Below are 23,179 nucleotides of genomic sequence, written 5' to 3'. Positions count from 1 at the left end.
TCTTATAAATAAGTGAGTGTAAATATACAAAAAGCCTTACATTTAACTTAATTCTGCAGGTTAGGTTTAAGCAGTGTAATGGCCTGAATAAAGCAGTAATAGAATAATAATAAACATAATGAAAACAAGCTTCATATTTCTGAACAGACTGTACACCAGAAAGAAAAAGTAGGAAACAGTCAAGCCAAGAAATAACTGAATCATACATCAATGATTTAGTAACAAAGACAAAAAATTACAAATATTAAATTCTATACATTTAAATTATTATTACTTAATATGTAAAACATAAGAGTCAGAATTAAACCCCAAAATGTAGAAATGGGAGGTAGGCTTGATCCAACACCCACTGAAGTCAAATGGAATATTTTCACTGACTTCAGTAGGCACTGGATCAGGCCCTTAATGCAGAAAATAAAATAACTCAGTTTGGAACCAAAAAAGTTGTTAGCATTTTTATTTTGTCCATATTACGCAATAAAAAGCAGCTAGTTGCCATCCTAAAAAAATAAAGAAACTAAGTTAAGTATAGTTTGCATATAAATGATACTTAAATGAATCAGACTAAAGGGGGGAAAAAAGCAGTGGACCCAAAATAGAATCCTGCAGAACCTTGCACTGACAATTCATAGGAGAGAAACAAATTCCTGCTGTAAAACCAGAAGACTGATTACCAAGATAAAACTCCAATTATATGCATACCCTTATGTTGTATATCAAATATATATCCTGATCCTGCAAACACTTCCACAAATGTGTAACTTTACACATGTGAGCAGTCCCATTGACTTCAATGTGCGTAAGTGTCCTACATAACTGAAGTGCAATGCTCCTATCAGTTGTGTCAAATATGATAGCAAAAAAATAAAGAGAAGCCAGCTGGAGACACCCCAGGGGGGAAAGGGTACAACCCACATGCAAAGTGAACAGTGTGATGGCAGAAGACATCATATTAGTTTTACAATTGTTTTTAAGAGGGGTTCCTTCTGAAGGGATAAGCAAAATGGAAAGAAAAGGGAAGGGAAGGGAATGGAGGTGAGGGGGATGGGGCAGGGAAGAAACAGGTAACAGGAGAAGACCTGAAGAGACTGAGAAAGAGGTTTGGCACAAATAGCCAGTTAAAACAGGACAGAGAAGGTCCTGTCAAAACAACTGTAGAAAGTTCTCTAAAAATCCAAAGGTCCCTGCTTCTGCAGCTGCTCCTACCAACTGGAGTAGTCATGGAACAGCCACTGGATCTAGCCTGAAAAAAATCAAAACTGTCTTGTCTATTTAGATTGTAAACTCTTCAGGGCAGACACAGTCACAGTGAGCCCCATTCTTAATTGGCCTTAAAGCAATACCACAAAAAATAAGATTAATAGTAATTAATGATTAATAATAAATCCAAGAATCTCAAAACAGATGACGAACAATTTGAGGTAGTAGTGGATATATTATTATAATCTTATAAAATGACAAATTTGGTAGAATAATCATCTCTACAGAATCATACTGAAAATGATCAGGAAAGTTATTGTCATAAAGAGATGGCAAAAACTGACCACAAGTTCTACCCCTGGGGGAATACGGCACGTGCATGGAATTCACGTCCTCTGCAGATTTCTTTGCTTCCCTACAGAAAAATGACTTTCTGACAGGGAAGCTGCAAGAGCAGTCACACACCACTTCCTAGCAGCGCAGGTACAATGTTTCAGGCACCCAGAGCAGCCAGTGGAGAGGTAAATCACCGCAGGGCTGGGGACACCCCAGCCTGTGGCTCCTACCCTGAGCTGGGATCAGCTGCTAATCACGGTTGGGCTGGAGGCAGGAGAGGATGGGACTGCCTCTTCCCCTGCAAGGAGTGGCTGGGGCTGTGTCAGACCCACCCCACAGAAACCTCCCCCAGCTGCAGGAAGCTCAGTATCCTCCCCTGCTTCCTGCCCCCATCACTCCTCAGCTGTGGAGAGATGGATCACTGTGTGGGGAGCTGCTCCCCCATCCACCCAATTTCTGTACAGCTGACCTCCCATACCCAGACAACTCTGCCAAGCCTCACCTGGTACATCCAGAACCCCCCTAGTCCTCCATACCCGAACCCCACCCTACTGAACCTCAACCCTGCACCCAGACCCCCTCCCTCTGGAACCCCATCCCTGCACCCAGACCACCCCCCTGAGCTCCCTGCACTGAAACCCCCACCCTGATGCCCTACCCCTGCAACACCAAGCCCCCACATCCAGACCTTCATGCCACTGACCGCCAACAAGCTGCACCCAGACCCCCACCCCCACACCTACCCGGCTGAGATCCTCACTCCCAGACCCCTCCGCTGAGCCCCAACAACCTTCACCTGGAAGCCCTTGCAGAGTCCCATTGCCCCTGCACCTGGAACCCCCACAAGCCTCTGTGCATCCAGATCCCCCCATACCTAGACTCCCCACTGAGCTGCCTGCACCCAGATTTTCCCACACAGAACCCTCTCACCCCACACCTGGATCCCCCACACTAAACCCCTCCACAGTTGGATCCTGCCTGGTTGAGCCTGCCTGCCCCACACCTGGTGCAGAGGGGCAAGGCCCCAAGGTGTTTCTGGGGCAAGCCTAGCCTTGTGCTGTGTCAGGGTCAGCTGCAGCCTCACTGCTGAGTCCATGTCCTGGGGGTGAGGGAGCTGCAAGGTGATCTCTCACCTTCATGCAGCCAGCGGGCCTGTGCTCCCCACTGCCCACTGTATTTTCCACCGAATGCATCTGATGAAGTGAGCTGTAGCTCACGAAAGCTTATGCTCAAATAAATTTGTTAGTCTCTAAAAGAAAAGGAGTACTTGTGGCACCTTAGAGTCTAACAAATTTATTAGAGCATAAGCTTTCGTGAGCTACAGCTCACTTCATCGGATGCCACAAGTTCTCTTTTTCTTTTTGCGAATACAGATTAACATGGCTGCTACTCTGAAACCTGCTACCCACTGTATTTAGAAAATAAATGTATCCGAATACCTTTATGCAACAACCTTTCAGAATTATCTTTGCCGGGGCAGTGGTGGGTGCTTGTGGGGGAGGTGGGTGGAAGAGGTTAACCAGCACATAAAATAAAGTGTTTCCATCCTGACAGTTGTAATGGTGGGCAAGCAGCTTTTGTGCTGGGCTACGAAATTCTGATATTCTGCAAAACCGGTGCAGATTGGGTAATGGCTTTTTTTTTTTTTTTAAAGTAAACGACGCTCTCTGCACAGCAGTAGGCTGTACGCTCCATACAGCGAGGCGAGGCGTTTCTAAAAACAAAGGAAGCGACACAGGAGCCAAGGGCACGAATAGCCTCAAACAACGCCCAACGTCTCTCCCTGCCCCCTGCCCGCCCGCCGGAGTCAAGTCGTCACCATGGTGATAGCGGGGCTAGCCCAGGGCACGGTTTCCCCAGCCCACGCTCAGCGCCCGGTGCTCCGACCGCCCCGAGGCGCGGGCCGCCGGTGTGTCACCCGCAGCCGGGGAACCCGCGCCTCGCGCCGGCTCTGACAGGGGAGGGGCGGGGGGGCGAGGGGTCTTCCCAGCGCAGGCTGCGCGAGCCCAACCCCCGGCCTCACGCCCCCCTCCCCCCCGGCAGGGCAGGAGGGGTCCCCGGCGCCCACCAGACAGAGCCGCCGCTGCCCCGGAGAAGGGGCGGGTCCGTACCTGCGGGGCACACGCCGCTTTCCTCCTCCTGCGCCCCGGCGACTTTCTGGCGCTCATGGCGGCGGCGGCTCCCCGGGTTCTGGCCGGGCTCCGCCGCCGCCCCCTCGCACTTACCCGCCGCGGCGCCCGCTTCTCCCGCCCCAGCCCCGCAGCCCAATCAGAGGCCCCGGCCTCGCCTCGCAGCCAATCGGGCCGCGCGGGGAGGAGGTATCCCCTGCCGGTCACCCACAGCTCACTGCCCCCGGGCCCCGCCCCGCGCTCCTCTCCTTACCTGCTGCATTAACGCCCCTCGCTCCCCTGCGCGCCTCTCCCGCCCCGTTCTGAGCCGCGCGCTCCATCCCGCCTCCCTCCCCCCCCCCCAACCGCCGCTCGCGCACCCAGCGGGCGGTGAAGCGCGTGCTGGTCGCGTGCCCTCCTGCCTCGCCACCCCCCCCCCAGCCCACCTTCCCTCACCTGTCTCCTCGCGCGCACCGGGCAGCGCAGAGCAGCCTAGGAGCCGCGGTGCCGGGCCTCGGTTGATAACCCCCCTTTCCAGAGGCAGCGAGCTCGCTGCAGCCCGTTAATGGCCCGGGCGGCCTGGTTTACCGACCCACCGGGCTCGGAGCGAGCGCAGCCAGCTGCAGTGTTAAATCACGTGCCGAAAACACAACCTGAAAGCCACACACACAATTGCACCTGCCGGCTTGGGGCAGCAGTGAATGGCCGAGGGAGTTTCCACCACAGCGTTAATCCCCTTCTCACTGCGCTCAGCACCGGCGCTGCTGTATGTAAGCGGGGGAATAGTCCCGCTACTATGGGGAACTTTCGGCTTCTGCACTACCCGGTGAAGTGGGCTAGCGAAAGGATCTGAGTCCTCGCTCCCCTTCCTTTACCCAGTGGCCTCCCTGCCCTTGAGGACTCCCCTTCCACTCTCCTGTCTGGCAGAGTCCTCATAACCCCAACAAGGCTGGGCCCAGGATTCCTGGGGGGCTCGACCCCCAACCCTGCTGCGGTCACCTAGGACAGGGGCTAGGGTGTCCCCATTCCGGGGTACTCTCTCTACACCGAGCACTTCTCTGACCCACTGACCATTACATACAAGTTAAAGCAAATGCAAGTTATTTAATCAACAATTAATTTTAAAAAGAATAAGGAAAAATGGGAAAGGTTAAAGGAAACACATCAACCCACTCTGTGGCAGGGAACATCACAAACTGTGTCTCTGGAACGTCAGGGCAGTTCACAGTCTGTTCCTTGTAGGTCCCAGGCCTTCTTCTCAGGCCCTGGTTGTGCTGCAGGGATGCTGTGGGTTGGACACTTGCTCTGGTGGCGGCCACACGCTCTCGGGCTCTAAGTGGTAGGGCCCTTCTGCCCAGTGTCGCCCCTGCCCTGTCGGGGTTACGATCCAAGCCTGGCCTGCAGAGTCTCCTGGCTGAGGCGTCTCCCTGTGCTGGGCCCGCTGTCCAGGGTCCCCCTCGGTCTCCGCAGCTGCTCACTGCACCCAGCTCCGGACTGCTCCAGTCCCAGCTCCACCACTCTGTCTCTGCACTGCTGCTGCTGCTCTGCCTCCAGCTCCCTGGGCTGCTTCTCTGGCCCCTCTGGCTCTGGTTGCTGCAGCTCTTCTCCCAGGACAGGTCTGCACTGCAGGCTGCTTCTGTGACTCTGCTCCCAGCACTGACCTGCTTCCTGGGCTGCTTTTCTGGTCCCTCTGGATCTGGCACAGCTCTGCTCCCCAGCTTAGCTTGGGCCCCTGCTTTCTCCTTAGCTCAGCCCCACTCTGTCTGGCCCAGACAAATCCAGCACTCACGGAGGACAGGACCTCCCTGGCCTCCCAAGTCCCTGAATAGCCTGCTCGCCCTGTCATTCAGGCTGACCTGGAGCATTGGCCTCTCCCCATTGTTCCTGGGGGCTGTCAGTCTCAGGGTCCTGATTCCCCATCGACCCTTCCCCTTTTTTAGTATTGGGAGCTAGCAACTAAAACACCCCCACTGAATGTTAGTAAGGGGGCAATAGTCCCCTTACATGTAGACTAGCTCAGACTGAGATGCGTTTTCTGTTTTAAGGACAACTCCTAAATGCTGTGAAATCCACATGCATGTTCATAATTTTTACTTGAAATTTGCTGTCAATGGATGGTTAGTGGTTAGTGATCCAGATGTGGGGTCATTTGAGCAAGGGGCTCCTGAGATTCAGGCCTCACCCAAAAAAACCTCCAGCGTTTTACAAAATCAAAAGACCGTTACAGCGTTTCCTTAATGCACATCTGGGCTCAGATTATGGCTCTGATTGTCCCCCAACTGATCTCAGTCTCTTGCCATTTATCTCAGGTAGGGCATGGTACCCATTGCCCCTTTGGGGGAACAATATTTTAAAAGTTATCAAAGCAAGAGTTGGCTCTCCAGAACAGTATGCGCTAAACACTCACAGTCCAAAGGGATTGAAATGTACATGTTCAGCAAGACTAGGTAAGAGGGTCAGTGGTAAGAGGGACAGTGGCCAGTGCATCTGGCACTGGCTACTGTTGGAATACAGGATACTGGGCTAGATGGACCATTGGTCTGACCCAGCATGGCCATTCCTCTGTTCTTATATCTGCAGGCAGCTTGTGTTAGTAATTTAATGGCTCAAGGGGACATCTTGTGGTCCTTGAACCTGAGCTATCCCCATGCTAGAAATCTGAGAATGATTTCTACGAACGTTGGTATTACCTGCCTTTGATGAGTTATTTGTTTGTTTTGTTTTTTTACTTTTGGAAAATGTGCTTTGCTGATTGTGCAGCTCAGTTAGAAAAGGCTGTAACTATTTTCTGACAAATAATAAATTATGTGTCTTATATGCAGATTCTTACAACTTTTGGTGCAGATAAGGAATGGGGCAGGGAGATCAGAGCAGTGGAGGGTGTGTGTGTGAGAGAGAGACAATGCATGGTAGCATTGGCATTAGGAGAGTAAAGGGGAGGGGATTAGGGGGCAGAGAAGTTGGGGGGAATAGGAGAAAGGTATAGGGCTGCAATGTTGAGGGGATAAATTGAGATCGGAATGAGGACATAAGCGTGGGAGGTAAGAGAAGTGAGGGGTTTAGGGGTGGGGGGCCTGTCAGCCCCACGTTCTCCCCTCCCATATTTGTAGCAGGATCAGGGGGACTATAATGCTTTCTCAAGATGCCCAGGACTGTGAGTCACCTTAGTAGCACTGGCCTCCAGCAAGAGGGAATCTTTCTTGTGGTAGCTGGGTGTCAGCTCCCTGACATTGCTTTCAGCCACTCAAGCACTGTCCTTTGGGCTCTACCAGACCTTCCCTCACCTTGAGGAAGCTATAGATATACCCTAGCCCCAGAACTCCCTCTAAAAGTGTCTCCTGCTGTCTCCAACCCCTGTCACTGGAAACTCACAGAAATTACCAGGTTTTCTGTCCCCAAAGGGAACAGTGTATACTTGTTTGATTCAACTGAGGACTCAAACTTTGCTTAATACCACAGCACTGAGATGTATTTATAATAAAAACAAGAATAAGTTTATTAACAAAGAACAGATATTCAAAGATTCAAATGAGTAGTGAGTAAGAATATTGGAAGTAGAATGGTTTAATATAAAACAAAAGTATAACACACTTTTTAGATGCTAAAATTTAACTTTAACTGATTACAATCCTTGCCTAAAGTAGTTTCTCCTCTAAGCCTTTTCTTCCAACATCACCAGCCCACATGGCTGGGATCGACCATTCATGGAAGCAAAAAGCTCCATCCATTTTGCTCTCTCGGTGTTGGATAACCAGGGTGCTGTCCCTGTCCCCACAGATATTGTCCAGTAAACCTTTTAAGTGTAGCCTTTTGAAGTGCATCTTCAGATAAAACTCTTCTCCCCGTTGCTTGTTTTCCTGTGTGCTCCTTTCCTATTGACTTCACAAATCTTGTCTTGGAACGCAAATGTGGATCCCATTGTGTTTGACTTACAATGCTTAATTCACATCAGAGAGATAGGTGAATAGATATGCTTTGTCTAGAAGAAAACATGTTTGTCAACTCTGTCTTGTTACAGACTTTAAAATATGTTTTCAGAATGCATACACAACTCCTTATACAGTGTCCATACATATGTTTTACAATGATAATTATGACCAGTTTTCAGAGTAGCAGCCATGTTAGTCTGTATTCGCAAAAAGAAAAGGAGTACTTGTGGCACCTTAGAGACTAACAAATTTATTAGAGCATAAGCTTTCGTGAGCTTATGCTCTAATAAATTATGACCAGTGTGTCACTGGCTTTTATTTGATACCTTGCAAGACTGACTCTGTGGGTGCTTCAGGGCTGGAGTACCCACAGAAAAAAATTAGTGGGTTCTTAGCACTCATTGGCACCCAGATCCCCTTTTCCCCCAGTGCCTGCTGCCCTGCTAATCAGTGCCTCCCCCTCCCTCCCAGCACCTCCTGTCCATTGTGATCAGCTGTTTTGCAGCGTGCAGGAGGCTCTGAAAGGGAGGGGGAGGAGTGGGGAGGGTGCATGCTGAGGGGAAGGGGCGGGACTAGGCAGGAAGAGGTGGGGTGGGAAGAGACAGGACAGGGTGGGGGCTTGGGGGAAGGGATGGGATGGGGTAGGGACAAGGCCTGGGGCAGAGTGGGGACAGAGGGGGCGGGCTTGGGGGAAATGGTGGGGTGGGGGCAGGGCCTGGGACAGAATGCAGGGTTGAACATTCCCTAGGCCAGGAGGAAGCCGGTGCCTATGTTGCAAGATACTATGGATAAATACTCTGAAAGTAGTGTGTTCGGTGCAGTGAGTTTGTCCAGCTTGACAGAACTTACTGTTGTAGAACAGTGGACCCTTTGCCATTTGGCACTGAGGTGTTCTTGGGGTCACAGGGTCCATGCCCCTTGAGGGGGATCTGAGCCCCTTTCCCAGCCCCCATGTATGTGCTGGGAAATGTGGGGCCCTGCCCCTCTGTGGGAGTATGAGCCCTCTCCCTATCCCCCCATATGATCCAGGATCTGGGGAAGCTCTGTGCCTCTGGAGGAATCTGAGCCCTTCTCCCTGACCCCATTTCATTGCTGTGTAGACTTCTGAGCTAAGTCTGGAACCCGAGCTCTGGGACCCTAGCTTAGATGTCTACACAGCAATGAAACAGCGCCTCAGCCCAAGCCCTGTGAGCCAGAGTCAGCTGGCATGGGCCACCTGTGGGTATCTAGTTGCTGTATAGACATACCCATCCACAAGCGCTCTAAGTCTAAGGGTAAGTTCTGCCAGGTAAGGACACTTAGGGTGGATATGTTTAGTTTTCCAAGGCTTCTGGGAGCTAGTTTAGTTATTTATTAAGAGGGACCCTAGATATATTGAACTCAACTCTTTTGCCTGTCATGAACCAATTGGCAGAAGGATTACACAGAAACCCTTGAAATTCCCTTGAAATTCTCATGAAGTTGCAGGTATCAGTTAGGCAGTTTAAATGAGTTTCCCTGTGCTGCATTTCCTGCTGCACAGCCTATGTGTTGGAATAGATATTTCATTTTCAGCCACAGTAAATGCAACACAGCAACTCATTTTAGTGGTCTTAAATAACAAATATGTGGTATTCTTCCTGTTTTCTTTAATGTTACTTTCAAAACTATCTCATCTATGGTTGTTACACCTGGAGCATTTACAGCTGTGACAAAACTCAAAGATCTGAGTTCAAATATCTGTTGTGACGGGTTCTCCCCCTGGAACTGGGGTAGCTGACCCACCATCCTTGGCTCTCTCTCTCACACTGTATTGTTGTGACAAGCTACAAAACTCCCCAGCCTTCACTTTCACCAGCATACATACACGTAGGGACACACCCAGCTGCAGTTACAAGCAGGCTCTACAACCAGCCCCTGCATGGGAAAGCTATTCCCAGCTCCACAGGCACACACCCCCTCTGGAATATAAACCCAAAATTATACCCTCTTGTGCTGCACAAGGAACTGTACAGCATACGCTCATAAAATTTGCCTCCTCTCTCAATGTGGAAAGAAATATGCAACAGCCTTTTGCCCCAGAGTTATGATTCCCACACACTGGTTTAGATAAAGCAAAACCAAGTTTATTAATTACAAAAAATAGATTTTAAGTGATTATAAGGGATAGCAAACAGATCAAAGCAGATTACCTAGCAGATAAAGAACACAAATTAAATTTAATATACTAAATAGATTGGATATGAATAGCAGATTCTAACCCTAAGAGATGATACAAGCAGGCTGCAGATTCTTAAGGGGCAAGCTGCACTTGCTTTGCAGCTTGGAATCTCCAAGGTGTTTCATTCACAGGTTAAAGTCCCTTAAGCCTGGGTCCAGCACTTCCCCCAGTTCAGTCTTTGTTCCTCAGGTGTTTCCAGGAGTCTTCTTGTGTGGGGAACGAAAAACACCAGATGATGTCACTCCCTGCCTTATATAGCTTTTGTATATGGCGGGAATCCTTTGTTTCAAAGCTTGATTCCTAGACCAGTCTGTGGAAAATCACTGACATCCCAAGATGGAGTCTAGAGACGCCGTCTCATCACATGTCCTTGTAGAGTCATAGCAGCCATCACTCACAGGCTGTTTGGAGTGCTCACAGGAAGGCTCACCAGGTGGGAGGTAAACTTTTCCTAAGGCCTATTGTTTTTTCCTAATGGCCCATTGCACTCAATAGGCCCTTCCCCACTCACTATCTAGACTGAAAGCATCTTGTCTAGTGGGCATTACCCAGATGTAACTACATTTGAAATAGTCAATATTCATACATGCATACAGTACAAATAGGATAATCATGTACAGGAAATCATAACCTTTCCAATGACACATTGCATGACTTATATTACATAAAATACAATTATGCCATAATCATATCATAATAATATCACCGCAAAGAATACGGGGTGCAGTGTCACACCTGTAATTAGGTAAATATGAAATTTTACAGTGCACCCTAAACTATCAGGTTGAAATCCTGACTCAGCTGAAGTGTGAGAGAAATAACGCATATTGGAATACAGACCTTATATAAAGTTTAATTATTTTTATTTCCTTACATGGATTTCATCTTGAGGTTTTAAAGTAACTTTTCCTCTGTCAAGATGAAACTTTCAAAGATAAATAGAGCCCTATGCGGATATAAATTTATATCCAGGGAGGCGGCTATCTGCAGATATAAATCAGTATCCATGGAACTGCAGGGCTCTCCCGGGAATGGCAGCGGCAAAAGGAGCACAACGTGTTGCTACTGCCACTCTCAGAAGCCAGCGCCCCGTGCCAGCAGCTCCTCCAGCACGGCTGTACTACCCCCAGCCCTTCCACACAGCAGTCTGCATCTCCTGTCTGGGGGCTTTCACACTGCTTGAACCCCAGCAAGTGACCTGCACCCACATGCTTAAGAGGAAGTTGAACAAACCCCAACGTCACTGCCAGTCTGACTCAGGGGTGTAGCCATGGATGAGCCTGTGTGGGACACAGTCAACCCACTTAGCATCCAGCACACCCAAATCGGAGCCAGAGCCTCCCAAATCCACAGGCTGGGACTCCCAACCCCGTTCAGTGTCCGTCTGGTGCCAGCCCAGCTGCGTCCCTCTCCTGCCAGTGCTACCTGCTGCTGCCCCCGGTCTCTGGCCCCAGTGCCTGGGTTTGCAGGTCTGGGCAGGTCTAGTGCTGGGGCTGGAGACTGGGGCAGCAGCACATAGCGCTGGCAGGGGAGGGAAGCAGCTGGGCGGACAGACACTGAGCAGGGGTTTGGAGGGATGGACGGAGCTAGAGCCCTGGCGGGGCCCCCCTCCATCCCACGGGTGCGCCCTGCAGCCTCATCTTCGGGTGCCTTCTGAGGTAAGGGGCCAGCTGGAAGGGGTGGGAGATGCGGGTCCCCCTCCCTCCTGCCTCCCCTCCTCTCACCCCCGTCATTGCCCACCCCCCCAAAAGTCAGGGCACACCCAGTTTTCCTGTCCTAGCTATGACACTGGTCTGACCTAGGAGAAAATTCCTTCTTGATCCCACATATGGCGATCAGTTAGACCCTGAGCATCTGAGCAAGAACCAGTCAAACAAGCAGCTGAGAGAGAGAATGCTCAGCGCCACCTTAAGGCCCTGGTCCTCCCCACCCAATGTTCCATCTCCAACCCTGGTTTTCTCTGATGTTTCAGAGGAAGGAGATTAAAAGAACCCATCCCGAATACACTGAGGGAAAAATCCCCTCCAGACCCCTGCAGATGGCCAGCTGAAACCCTGAAGCATGCTTTTAGGAACGTAAGACACAAAATTGGAAGTGAGCCCTGCCCCCTATCATCACAAGTGCTAAGGGACAAGAAGATTTGTCATTCCCCTGGGACCTGTTGCACCATTAATGCCTGCCATTGTCCAGAAAAGGTGTGAAGGCGGAGTTCCTGACAGAGACTTCTTTGGAGATTCCAAGAGCTGGGCTGATGGAGAATGGAAAAGACATGCCTCCTCCATCTCCTCCTCCAGCAGGTTTTAGCACAGGAGTTTGTATGCAGGAAACCCTGCTTGGCAAACTGTCTGCCACCAGCCACCACTGAGTATCTGTACAAACACACAACCTATATTTAGACAGAGATCACTCCCTTCTGGGGATTAGGAGCTAGCAGCACCTTTGAAACAATTCTCCAACGCCAGAGCAACTAAACATCAAAAATCCTCAACCAGCACCAGGAAGAGTCTTCCTTTCACTGTTTCGTCTCTGACAGGTCAGGCATCATCACTGCTTTTCATCTCCGTCAGCTGTAGCAGAAATTGTCAGATAAGAAAATCTGTATTATCTAACAAATTGTCTAGTCTCTGAAATCAAGATGGAATTACAGGACAGGATTTCATATCCTTCCCCAAATTCTTCACTATGAAAAATTCATTTGTAGGAGAAAATATATATAGCTTTTGTTGGAGCTTTATTCTTGTATTTTTGATTTTTTTTTCTGTAAGTGAAATCTGATTAAATGAATATCAGTTAAATGAATAATTCTGTTAAAAGAAGGCATTTTCTGTGCACCAACCAATATGTTGTGAGGAAATGGAGACTGGAGACTATACACAAGAGTGTTTTCAGAAGGGGAAGAGGTGACAGCAGCACTTACGAAAGAGAGAGAAAGACACAGTTGAGATGGTGTGATTAATTGTGATCTGTGAGGGTTATAGTTGAGAAATAGGAAGTTAAAACTGAGTTTAGATAGGGTATCAGTTAGGGGAGATGCTTTTGTTCACAGAGGATATGGAACATAGTGATGGCTTTGACCTAGCCTTCACATATGAAGATTGTATTAAGAGAGGTTTCAGAGTAGCAGCTGTGTTAGTCTGTATTCGCAAAAAGGAGTACTTGTGGCACCTTAGAGACTAACAAATTTATTTGAGCATAAGCTTTCGTGAGCTACAGCTCACTTCATCGGATGCATTGTATTGAGAGAGAGAGAGAGAGAGAGAGATTTTCATACAAAGTCCAGTCCCTATTGACTGAAGAAAAGAGAGAACTAAATGCCTCTTTGTGTGTGCACTTTATAATTTTGGAAGGCATTCTTAGATGCCATTTGATGGGAGTTTGCTCCTCACATTGGTCTAAAATAGCCCCCATTTGGCAACTTTTCTAGACACTGCAAACAGCATCTATTGGAGAGCCTGTTTGGGAAGGACTGAGGGAATGTTTCCCAGAACGATGAAGAGGTGGAAAAAAATTTTTTTGTAGGTGAATTATTATTTTAAAGCAGCTGGAGTTTTGTTGTTGTATTAGTTGTGTTAGGGCACCTAGAGCCTTACATATGAATATTTATTATAATATCATCATATTATTTAAATATAAATAAATAAGAACCTGCACACATAAACAGATACATTTAGTGGTAGGAGAGATTGAAAACGTGTCAGCTTACGTATGGGATCAAAGAAGAATGAGGCCCTTGGATTCAAAACAGCACTGAAATAATATATATTACTGATTTTCCAAATTAAGAAGGTAGTAAACCCCTCAGATCACTCACCAAAGAAAGAAATATTATATTATTATTATTAGATCTATTGGCATCCAGGTATGTTCTTGTCCCTTCCCAAAACAGAAAGAAGACACAACCCTACTCTGAGGAGTTTATAAGCCAAGGCCCAATCCTTAAATTGATCCCTTATTGATGTAAGCTAAATTGATATAAGACAGGTTTAAATCAATTTAAGAGTGTCCACATAGGGTTGTCCCACCATTTAACTAAAAATACACTGTTAGTTAAAATGATGCAATTTTTAATATAGGCAAGATATAAGGTGGGTATTCCACATACCTCAGTTGTGAGTTCCGACTTGCTGTACATCTGTACCCCTGTGTTTGCAAGAAAACAAGTGAATCCATATTTCCAACATCATAACATTAATATCATTTAAGAATCAGATTTCTTTACTAGGTTTTAATTTGTGTTAAATGAGTCACTCCTCTTATTTTATTTTTTTCCCAATATTTTATCTTTTTCTAATATTTTGCATAGGATTGTTACAACAATCAAGTTGAAGAAAAGCATCCTAACTGACCCAATTCTATGAGCTTCAAGAGACTTTCTTGCATGTTTGTATGGTTTGCATTGTAATTGCACAATGGGCTTCTGCTTCAGTAAATCCAATACTCCAGTATTCGTCTTACAGAATGCACCAAAAGTGGGGAATGTTGCAGAGGATTATTTGCGACAAAACACTGAAGAAATCCAGTTAGGAGACAGGACTCACTTATTTCAAAATACAGAAAAAATTAAGTTTGAAGAAACAGAAAATAGTATTACAAATAGTGCAGAAACTCACACGGATTCCTATTCTGATAATGCATTACACTGTGTGACTTGTTAAAGAAACTGATGGTTTAGAAATGACAGATGTGGAATGAGATTTGATGATATAATTCAGGACTTGATCCAGCCTGAACAAATGAATATGGCATAAAAATATTCTTATTAATCTACCAAATAACAAATAACTACAAAATAATGTTTAATAGCCGAGTCAAATAACCATAATCGAATACTCTTCCGATTTCAAGATCTATTATTTGGCAATCTTTGTAGTAATTTTTATCATTGTTAAAAGTTTTCTCTTACCATCCACGACAAATCAAATGTCTTAAAGTATATTCTTATTTTTGGGAGTATGATGGGATGCACAAACCCCACACTGGGCCTGAAGGTGTTCAACGACAATACTGGGCCCAAATAGCTCTGCCCCTCCAGCCTCCAGAGCATGCTCCAACTGAAGAGGAAACTTAAAAGGGAGCAACTCAGTTCAGAAGAGGGAGGCTAGGGAGGAAGACGAGGCTCCTGGACAAGTGTACCAAAGAAGCCTCCCTGTGAAGACTAAGGCCTTGTCTATACTACATAGTTTTGTCAGAAAAAGGCGGCTTTTGCTGACGAAACACTGCAAGTTTACATGCTACAAAGTTACATTTGGCAGCAAAATGTTGCTGTTTCGCCGACAAAGTAAAATCACCTTGACGAGAGGCAAAAAGCTTTTTGTGGAAAAGTTATAAAGTGACAAAGCATCAGTGTTTGTTATGTCAAGATAACTGGCCCCTCCAGTATCCCACAATGCCCGCCGTGACCGCTCTTCTCACTGTTTTGAACTCGGCTGCCTTGCAGGCAGTGTTCCCTTTAATTTTTCCCACCCATGTGTGAAATGAATTTTGTTATGTGCATCAATATGGAGGTGATGTGTGACACACCACCTTCATATTGGTGCACAAAACAATATTCATGTGGTGGGGGTGGGGCCAAGGGGTTCACAGTCTGGGAGGGGCTCAGGGCTGGGGCAGAGGTTTGAGGGCTCTGGCTGGGGGTGCAGGCTCTGGGGTGGGGCCGGAGATGAGGGGCTCAGGACTGGGGCAGAGGGTTGGTGCAGGGGGGTGAGGGCTCCACTGGGGGTACAGGCTCTGGGGTGGGGCCAGGAATGAGGGGTTTGGGTTGTAGGAGGGGGCTCCAGGTCTACAGCGGGGAGAGAGAACTACCCTCCAGTTCTCTCTCCCCACAGCAGCACCTGGGCTGGTGGGGAGAGGTGCCTCTCCACACTGTGGCAACTCCAGGACTGGGACCGCAGGATAGGTGCCCCACCCCCAGCAGGTCTGGGCCGGGGCTGGGTTCGGGCCGGGGGACGGGCACTGCACATCTCTCTGCCTTGAAAAAGTGGCAGAGGGAAGTCTAGTCTCTGGCTTAGGCTGGACTCCCCTGGCTACTGGGTTCACTAGCAGCCTCTCCTCTTGGGCCATCTTCAACTTTTTAAGTTCCCCTTCTCCAAGCAGGGCATGCTCTGCACGTGTGCCTAATTTGCACTGCCTGAGTGCAGGGATGCTCATAAGGCTAACTGTCAGTGGGATGGGGGCATGTCCCATCACATTCTACCCTCCCTCTGCCCCTCCACCTCTAATCCCTCTCAAGACCAGAAAAGTTTCTTGTTCAAGCATCAACCCAGTCCCAATGTTTCAGGGGGAAAAAAATATCTGCATTTGCATGCTCCTGTCCTGTCTCGGTGCTGCATCTGGAAGCTAGCTATAAGTCTGGAGTGCGAGATACCAGCACATAATCCTGGGGCTAGAGTCCTTCAAAGAGTGTAGCCACTGTAAGGGCACAGTATGTAACTAGGGAGAAAGGACTACCAAGCAGGTAATACAAGCGGGTGTCCACAGTCCACTTTATTGCCAAATCTTCTTTCTCAATAACAGAATATGCTTTCTCCCTGGGGAACAACTGAAGGCAAAGAGTAGAAAAAGTCCTGGGAAAGCACTGCTGTCAGGCCAGTGTCAGATATGTCCGTATTCATCACATTGTCTCAACAGGCTTTTTGGTGTCTTTGCCCTGTAGCAAATCAGTCCAGGGTGCTGTGATGGATGCAAAGCTGGGGATGAACCAATGATAATATCCCACCAGCCTCAGGAGGTAGTATATGTGTCTTCTGGTCCGGGGTGGAGGGCAGGAGTTAAACACATGGACTTTCTCTATAATTGATTTCACAAGACTTCCTTCTTCCTGATACACTAAATAAGTAACTTCTTACACTTGGCAGGTGAGGAGGCAGAGCTTCAGGGGAGTACGCGTATGAACACTCTCTTTGCCATACAACCTTCTGTGTAGTTGCACTCCATCAGTGAGCACTCTTTCCTCATGTGTCTGTGCTGCCCACAGGCGGGTGTGCACAGGAATAAAAATGTGACTGCTTTTGGAAAGACACATTCTGTGCCCCTGCCATGGTCCCAGACCCAGAGGAGGTGTCAGTTGTCGCCCCAGGCCCAGAGGAACTCTGTGCTCCTGCCAATTATTGGGGGGACATGTACCCCTGCTTGCCCTCCCTTGTGCATGCCCCTGCCCACAGGAATAGCAGGTTACCAAGCTTATGTCTGCAGGCTCCTTTCTGACAGGGGACTTATTTAGACTACGAGGGAGTCTTTGTCTGAGCTCAAGGACTCCAGCCCAGTTGTTTGTGTCACTGCGCAGTTATCTGGGTAATAGTTCATCTGAGCTCAGCCATATGTCTTGCCAGTCTCTCTCTCTTCATGCGGGTAGGTCTTCTGGGGTGCCATGTCTGCTGGGGGAATCTGCTGTTGGTAGACCTAGTTGGCAAGTGGACAGAGGCTACATGTTTCCCATCTCCAGGGACCTTTTGACTATGAGAAAATTATCCATCCGTTGCTTCGTGTCTGACAACAACTCAGGGCAATGCCAGAGAACCCACTCCCAGCCCCTCTCTGAAAGTATGGGCATGAAATGCTCTATGAGGACCAACTCTGCAACTTGAGTCCTGGAACGCTCCTCAAGGTGAAACCATTGCCAGCAATGCTCTTTTAAATCTTGCACCTCCAAGCATGCCCCCTTGTGGTAGGTCTCTGTCCTAAAGTTCTGCCAATATGTCTCTTTGGTAATATCCAGATACTCCAAAATAGCAATCTTCACCCAATTGCAGTCTCTAGCCTGCTCTGAGCCAAGGTTACGGCAGGCCAACTGTGCCTGTCTCATTAGGTAGGGAGCTAAAACTAACACCTGATGCTCCAGAGGTCACTGAGATGCCAATGCTGCCTCTCAAAGGTGGTGAAGAATGCGTCCAGAGCACTGTTGGGGCCCATCTTAGTTAACTTCTGGCACAAGTGAGAGAGTTCCTCCTGGTGTATTGGGCCCTACCAGGCCTCCCTGTGCAGGGGCTGGGGTTTTTAACTTTGGAAAAAAGTCTCTCTGGAGTTCTTGCTGGTAGGTCACAATCTTTTTCAACAACTGCTGCTGTGCTGACTGGGCCATCCAAGGCTGCAATATCTGCTGCTGGCATTGCTGTTGTTGGAAGGCCTGCTGCTGTTGCCATTCCTCCATCTAGTGCTCAGGATCCATCTTAACCGATGCCCCCTCTCCAAGGACTAGCACAAAACCTGTCTCTCTCTCAAGGCAGTGTACTGTAACAGGCACAGAGCATCATGCCTGGATCCTTCACCACCTGTAGTCAGCTGGCTCTCAGCTGTCACCTCTTTACATCTCTTGTCCTTGGAGCCCTCATTCCTGGGCAAGCTCACGGTCCCCTGTGGCAGCTGAACTCACTCCTGGGTTCCTTTCTGAGTCTAATTACTCCAGTCCCTGGCACCGTTGCTTAGGTTCAGGCAGCTATAGGGCACAGACGGAGAGCAGATGGCCAGGAGCCCCTCTCAGAAGAAGGGGAAGGGGAAGGAAAGGCTAGTCACTGCCTTGGGGTGTGTTCCTGATGTCAGATATGACACAATCGCTTTGTGAGAAGCATTCACCCATGGTGGACACGGTGTTTCTGTCTTTTTTTTTTTTCTTTTTTTTTTTCAGACAAACCACAAAGGCTTGTCTCTGAGCCCAGCAGAAGTCGGTCCCGCAGAACTGACGCTATCAGCCCAACCCTGCCTCGCTCACAGAAGGACACACACACCGAGCCAAATCCCTTCCCTTCCCGCCCCTGCCGTGCGCAGCCTGCTCTGGCTCAGCCCCAGCGCGCAGAGCTCCCCTCACGCTGCGCCAGCGGAACCAAGCGCAGCTCAGCTCAGCCGGGCCTTCTCCCGCCAAAGGCCCCGCCGGCCCACGTGACCTGCGAGGCCGCCTGGCAAGCCCCGCCCCGCGAGCGTGGGAGGGACGCGGTGTGTCCTCTTCTCCCTTCCCCCGCGTCACCCAGCGATTCGCTGGGGGAACGTCAGGTCCCAGCTGCGGCGCGGGGCCGGAGGGGTTTGGCAGGCGCACCTAGGACAGGCGGTCGATGTCACGGGCCGCGCGTGAAGCGGAGGCGGCTGGGGGTCTTCCGCCGTGAGTAACGACCTGACCCCGCTACAGGCACCGGCGCTTCTTGCTCTCCTGGCAGAGCCGGGCCTGGCCCCACCCTGCCGCCCGCCCCTGGTCCGCGTCCCAGCGCTCTGCGGTCGGAGGGTGCGTAAGAGGAGGGGCACGTTCCCCCCTCCCCCCCCCCGGCGCTGCCGAGCTTCCCTGCCCCGCCCCTGAGCCGGTGGAACGTCACGCACGGCGCGTTCCGTCACCGCGGAGCTTAACTAGCCTCGGGCGGGGCCCCTCCGTCGCGCTCCCGCCCTGTCCGCGGCTGCGGCTCCCGGCAGGGTTGGTAACGCACGTGCCCAGTCGCTCCTTGGCACCGAACTGACCTGTGCCCGCTCCTCTCTAGTGCGATCCCGGAAACGGGGAGGGGGGGAAGAGTGACATTGACAAGACGACGCGCTTTAGTGGCAGGGGCCATTTAAATCCTGCACTTACTCGCTGGACCACTTTACTGTCAACTTCTTAAAAAGTTGACGGGCCTGTTTGTGGTAGACTAGATTGTTAAATACTTCTACTGCTCCTGAGGGAATTCCGTGCCCCCCAAAAATAAAAATTTTGCACACGTTTTGAAATTTTGCACCATTCTGCAAATATTATTTGCCAATACATAAATGGGGAGGCTTCAGCAGGGGAGTGGGGAGCACAGGCCATTGGCTACACAGAAGTGGGAGATCACCTTGTAGCTCCTCCTCAGATACAGAGGTGAGGCTGCACCTGACAGTGCCAGGGGTTGGCCCTGCCCCTCTATGTCAGGCACACCAGATGTGGGCAGGCAGGCTCCTAGTGTGGGGGCGGATCCAAGTGCTGGGTGGGGCAATCTGGCTGCTAGCAGCTTGGATACAGCTGTGGGGGGGGATCTGGATGAACAGGGGCTGGTTGGAAGGTTCTGGGTGCAGGAGCAATGGCACTCTGCAGTAGGGTCCAGGGGAAGGTGGTTGTGGCTCAGCGGGAGGTCCAGGTGCTGGGGAGTGGGGCTTCATGGGGTCAGGGTCTGGATGTAGCTGGTTGGGGCTCAGTGTGGTGGGGCATGTGACCACTCTTGTGGCTTCCCTTTGCTTCCCCAGCAGTAAGTCATTTTTCTGCAGAGAAGCAAAGAAATCTGGAGAGGAGGGGACCATGAATTCTGCACATGCACAGTGGCACAGAATTCCCCCAGGATCAATGTTAATGACAGTATTGTAAAATTACATTGTAGGGGGGAAAACAAATACAATCAGATACTATGCTTTCCTCCCCCTCCTTGCTTCTAGTAATATGCAGCAAGAGGAAACAGCCTTCTATAGCCCCATCTTAGATATTGACCATGCACCCATGGTGGAATGCCATAATCATATCTGGAAGAAGGAAATCTACCTTGAAAACACATTCATTGTGGTAGCATCACTATTTGGTATCCTGGGAAGAAAGTGAGTACAGCATGATTGCCTTTAGTAATGTGTTTGTATTGGAGGAGTGCGGATTATGAACATTTTATACTAAACTTTGACAGACCTGCCTCTCCTTTCACAAGTTATCTGATAATTTTATTAAAACATGGTAATCCCATCATCTCTGAAGAACTGTTTTCAGTTATTTTATGTCCTCAAGATTTCAGCAGCTGGCTTCAAGTGTACAGCAAACAGAGAACTCATTCTACAGTCTGTTTCTAGTGATGTTTACCAGAATTTGGCTGTGGAAGATTGGATTCATGACAACATGAATTTAGAGAACAGACAGGTTCTTTTCCTTTGGAGAAATTCTCCCACTGTGGTGATTGGGAGACACCAGAATCCCTGGCAGGAGTGTAACCTCAAGATACTGAGGAAGAACAACATAAAACTAGCTCGAAGGAGAAGTGGGGGAGGGACGGTTTACCATGATCTGGGCAATATCAATTTTACTTTCTTCACATCCAAGAAAAAATACGAGAGAATGGAAAACTTAAAATTGGTTGTTAGGGCTCTAAAAGGATTGCGACCCCAGTTAGATGTGTGTGCCACTGACAGATTTGATCTCTTGCTAGATGGGAATTTTAAAATCTCAGGTACTGCTGCAAAGTTAGGAAGGACTGTTGCTTATCATCACTGCACTTTGTTATGCAATGCAGATAGGTTTCTTTTATCTTCTGTACTGAAGAGTCCTTACAAGGGGATAAAAAGCAATGCCACTCCTAGCGTGCCTGTTTTAGTGAAAAATCTCTTTGAAGAGGATCCTACTTTAACATGTGAGATGGTTATGGATGCTGTTGCTGCAGAATATGCAAGATGCCATCAAATTGACCATCATATTACCCTCATAAACCCAGCCGATGAGACAGTGTTTCCTGGAATTAATAATAAAACCAAAGAACTACAAACCTGGGAATGGATATATGGCAAGACACCAAAATTTAGTATTAGCAGTTGTTTTAACATGGTGTATGAACAGATTCTCCTTCAAGTGAAAGTGAATATTCATGTAAAGCATGGGAGAATTGAAGTTTGTAACATAGATTTGCCAGAGCAGTGGCTGCCACCAGCAATGTGCAATGAACTAAGGAAAAACCTAATTGGCAATAAGTTTTGCCCCAGTGAAACCACAGCAGTATCAAGTGCTCTGCTGAGAATATGTCCACAAAACTATGAGTTGCACAGGAAGTGGAGTCTCTTATGTGAGAACGTGATGACACTAATGTGATTTTCATAATGAAAGTGTAAGTCACATTTCTGATATTGACTAGTGCATGATTTACTAAAAATGTAAAATAAAATCTGCTTGTTTTTCATATGTTGTGCAAGTTGATTTTATAGGAGTAAGCTACCACTGAAGTAACTTTCTCTTGCTTTATCCACTAAAGTTCTTGAAGTCTAGTGCTTTAGTTCATGACTGATTTGGGTAACTACTAATTAGACTGATTATATAACTAAATTGCATGTCAGCACTGTCAACATGAAACTATTTCTCAATTACTGAAGACTGAACGTGTACTTAGTCACCCAAATACATGAAGATACTTCAAACTAGATCTATATGCTAAGAGTTCACATCTCGGAGGCAGTGACTTGCTAGAAAGCTATATTGGATTTGGACAGAATGACAGTTCATTTTAAAAAGACCGTGAAGCCACTAGTCTAATATGAGGTGCTATTTTGATACACTGATAACTTCTAAGAGTTTAAAGTGAAATGTATACATGGAGTATCTGCTTGGTCTACATTTTAGGCTCTAAATTAAATTTTATTCTAGACTTCCATCTTATGGTCTACTTTAAAAATAGTAAAGTTTGCATGTTAACATCATGAAAAAAAATCAGTATTAGTAAATAATGGGCCCTGCACCTGCGACCAGCTCAGACATCAAGCAGGAGAACTGCATTTTTGATTCCTGTCTCTTGCTCTCTGGGATGGTTCTAGTCCTCAACTGGAAGGATAATAGCCACAAAGCAGGACCACACATTTAGATAGTCTGATCCAGTATGGCACATTCTGTTCAGTTATCTTCCATTTATCAGTATGTGGGCCCCTCAATACATGCACTGCCATTAATATTCAAATAAGTTAATCACTGAAATGGAGGCTTTTGAAGGCTGTTAAATTGTAGTGTGATTGCCAATTGGTATTTCACAGAGGACTCTGCACAAACATTCACTAATTTTACAGCTCTCCACCTTGTTTTAGAAGAAAACAATTGGCCTTAATTATCTAGTTAACTAAGCTACAGTTTAACATGGTGTTTTCCTTCAATCCTATTTTTTTCTTTAAAGTATAATAATAAAGACAGTTGCCTAACTTCTATATATTTGGATTTTCTGCGTTGTATCAAAAACATCTAAGTTTGGGAAGTGTGTATAATTTACAGAAATGTAACTAGTCTCCTAAGCACATGTGAACTTTTAGCACTTCTAATTCATATTTGATGCAGTAGAACCTCAGAATTTACAAACACCTTGGGAACGTAGATTGTTTAACTCTGAAACGTTGGTAATTCTGGACAACATATTATGGTTCTTTCAAAAGTTTAGAACTGAACATTGGCTTAATATAGCTTTGAAACTTCACTATGCAGAAGAAAAATGCTGCTTTTAACTATCTAATTTAAATGAAACTAGCACAGAAACAGTTTCCTTACCTTGGCAATTTTTTTAACTTTCCCTTTTATTTTTTTAGTAGTTTACATTTAAACACAGTTCTGTAGTGTATTTGCTTTTTCATTTTGTTGTCTCTGCTGCTGCCCGATTGTGTACTTCTGGTTCCAAATGAGGTGTGTGGTTGACCAGTCAGTTTGGAACTCTGGTGTTGATAACTCTGAGGTTCTACTGTACCTTGCTTTAAAGTGTTAC

The 23,179-nt window shown here is 47.8% G+C and overlaps 2 protein-coding genes across 8 annotated transcripts in view; one reads left to right on the top strand and one right to left on the bottom strand.

Annotated features, from left to right (window-relative positions):
* TSGA10 (testis specific 10) overlaps positions 1-4,276 on the bottom strand; it is an 80,237-nt gene extending 75,961 nt beyond the window's left edge. For 3 of the 7 annotated variants that reach the window (XM_043518213.1, XM_038381875.2, XM_038381886.2), the window contains exon 1: positions 3,648-3,814. In XM_043518213.1, coding sequence (XP_043374148.1) covers positions 3,648-3,704 — 57 coding nt within the window. In that variant the 5' untranslated portion in view covers positions 3,705-3,814. Of the gene's footprint in view, positions 1-3,647; positions 3,818-4,100 lie in introns of those variants that run through there. The other 4 variants (XM_038381868.2, XM_043518070.1, XM_043518304.1 and 1 more) reach the window with 3 other exon arrangements.
* A 14,428-nt stretch (positions 4,277-18,704) lies between these two features.
* On the top strand, positions 18,705-21,696 carry LIPT1 (lipoyltransferase 1). Its single transcript, XM_038396812.2, has 2 exons — positions 18,705-18,861; positions 20,133-21,696. The coding sequence occupies exon 2, from the start codon at positions 20,416-20,418 to the stop codon at positions 21,535-21,537; it is 1,122 nt and encodes a 373-aa protein (XP_038252740.1). The 5' UTR covers positions 18,705-18,861; positions 20,133-20,415; the 3' UTR covers positions 21,538-21,696.
* The last annotated feature ends 1,483 nt before the right edge of the window (positions 21,697-23,179 follow it).

The sequence above is a fragment of the Dermochelys coriacea genome, chromosome 1 (genome assembly GCF_009764565.3).
Source record: "Dermochelys coriacea isolate rDerCor1 chromosome 1, rDerCor1.pri.v4, whole genome shotgun sequence".
Classification (NCBI taxonomy): Eukaryota; Metazoa; Chordata; order Testudines; family Dermochelyidae; genus Dermochelys; species Dermochelys coriacea.
The sequence above is the reverse complement of the archived record's forward strand: the minus strand, read 5'-3'. Positions and strand labels throughout refer to the sequence as shown.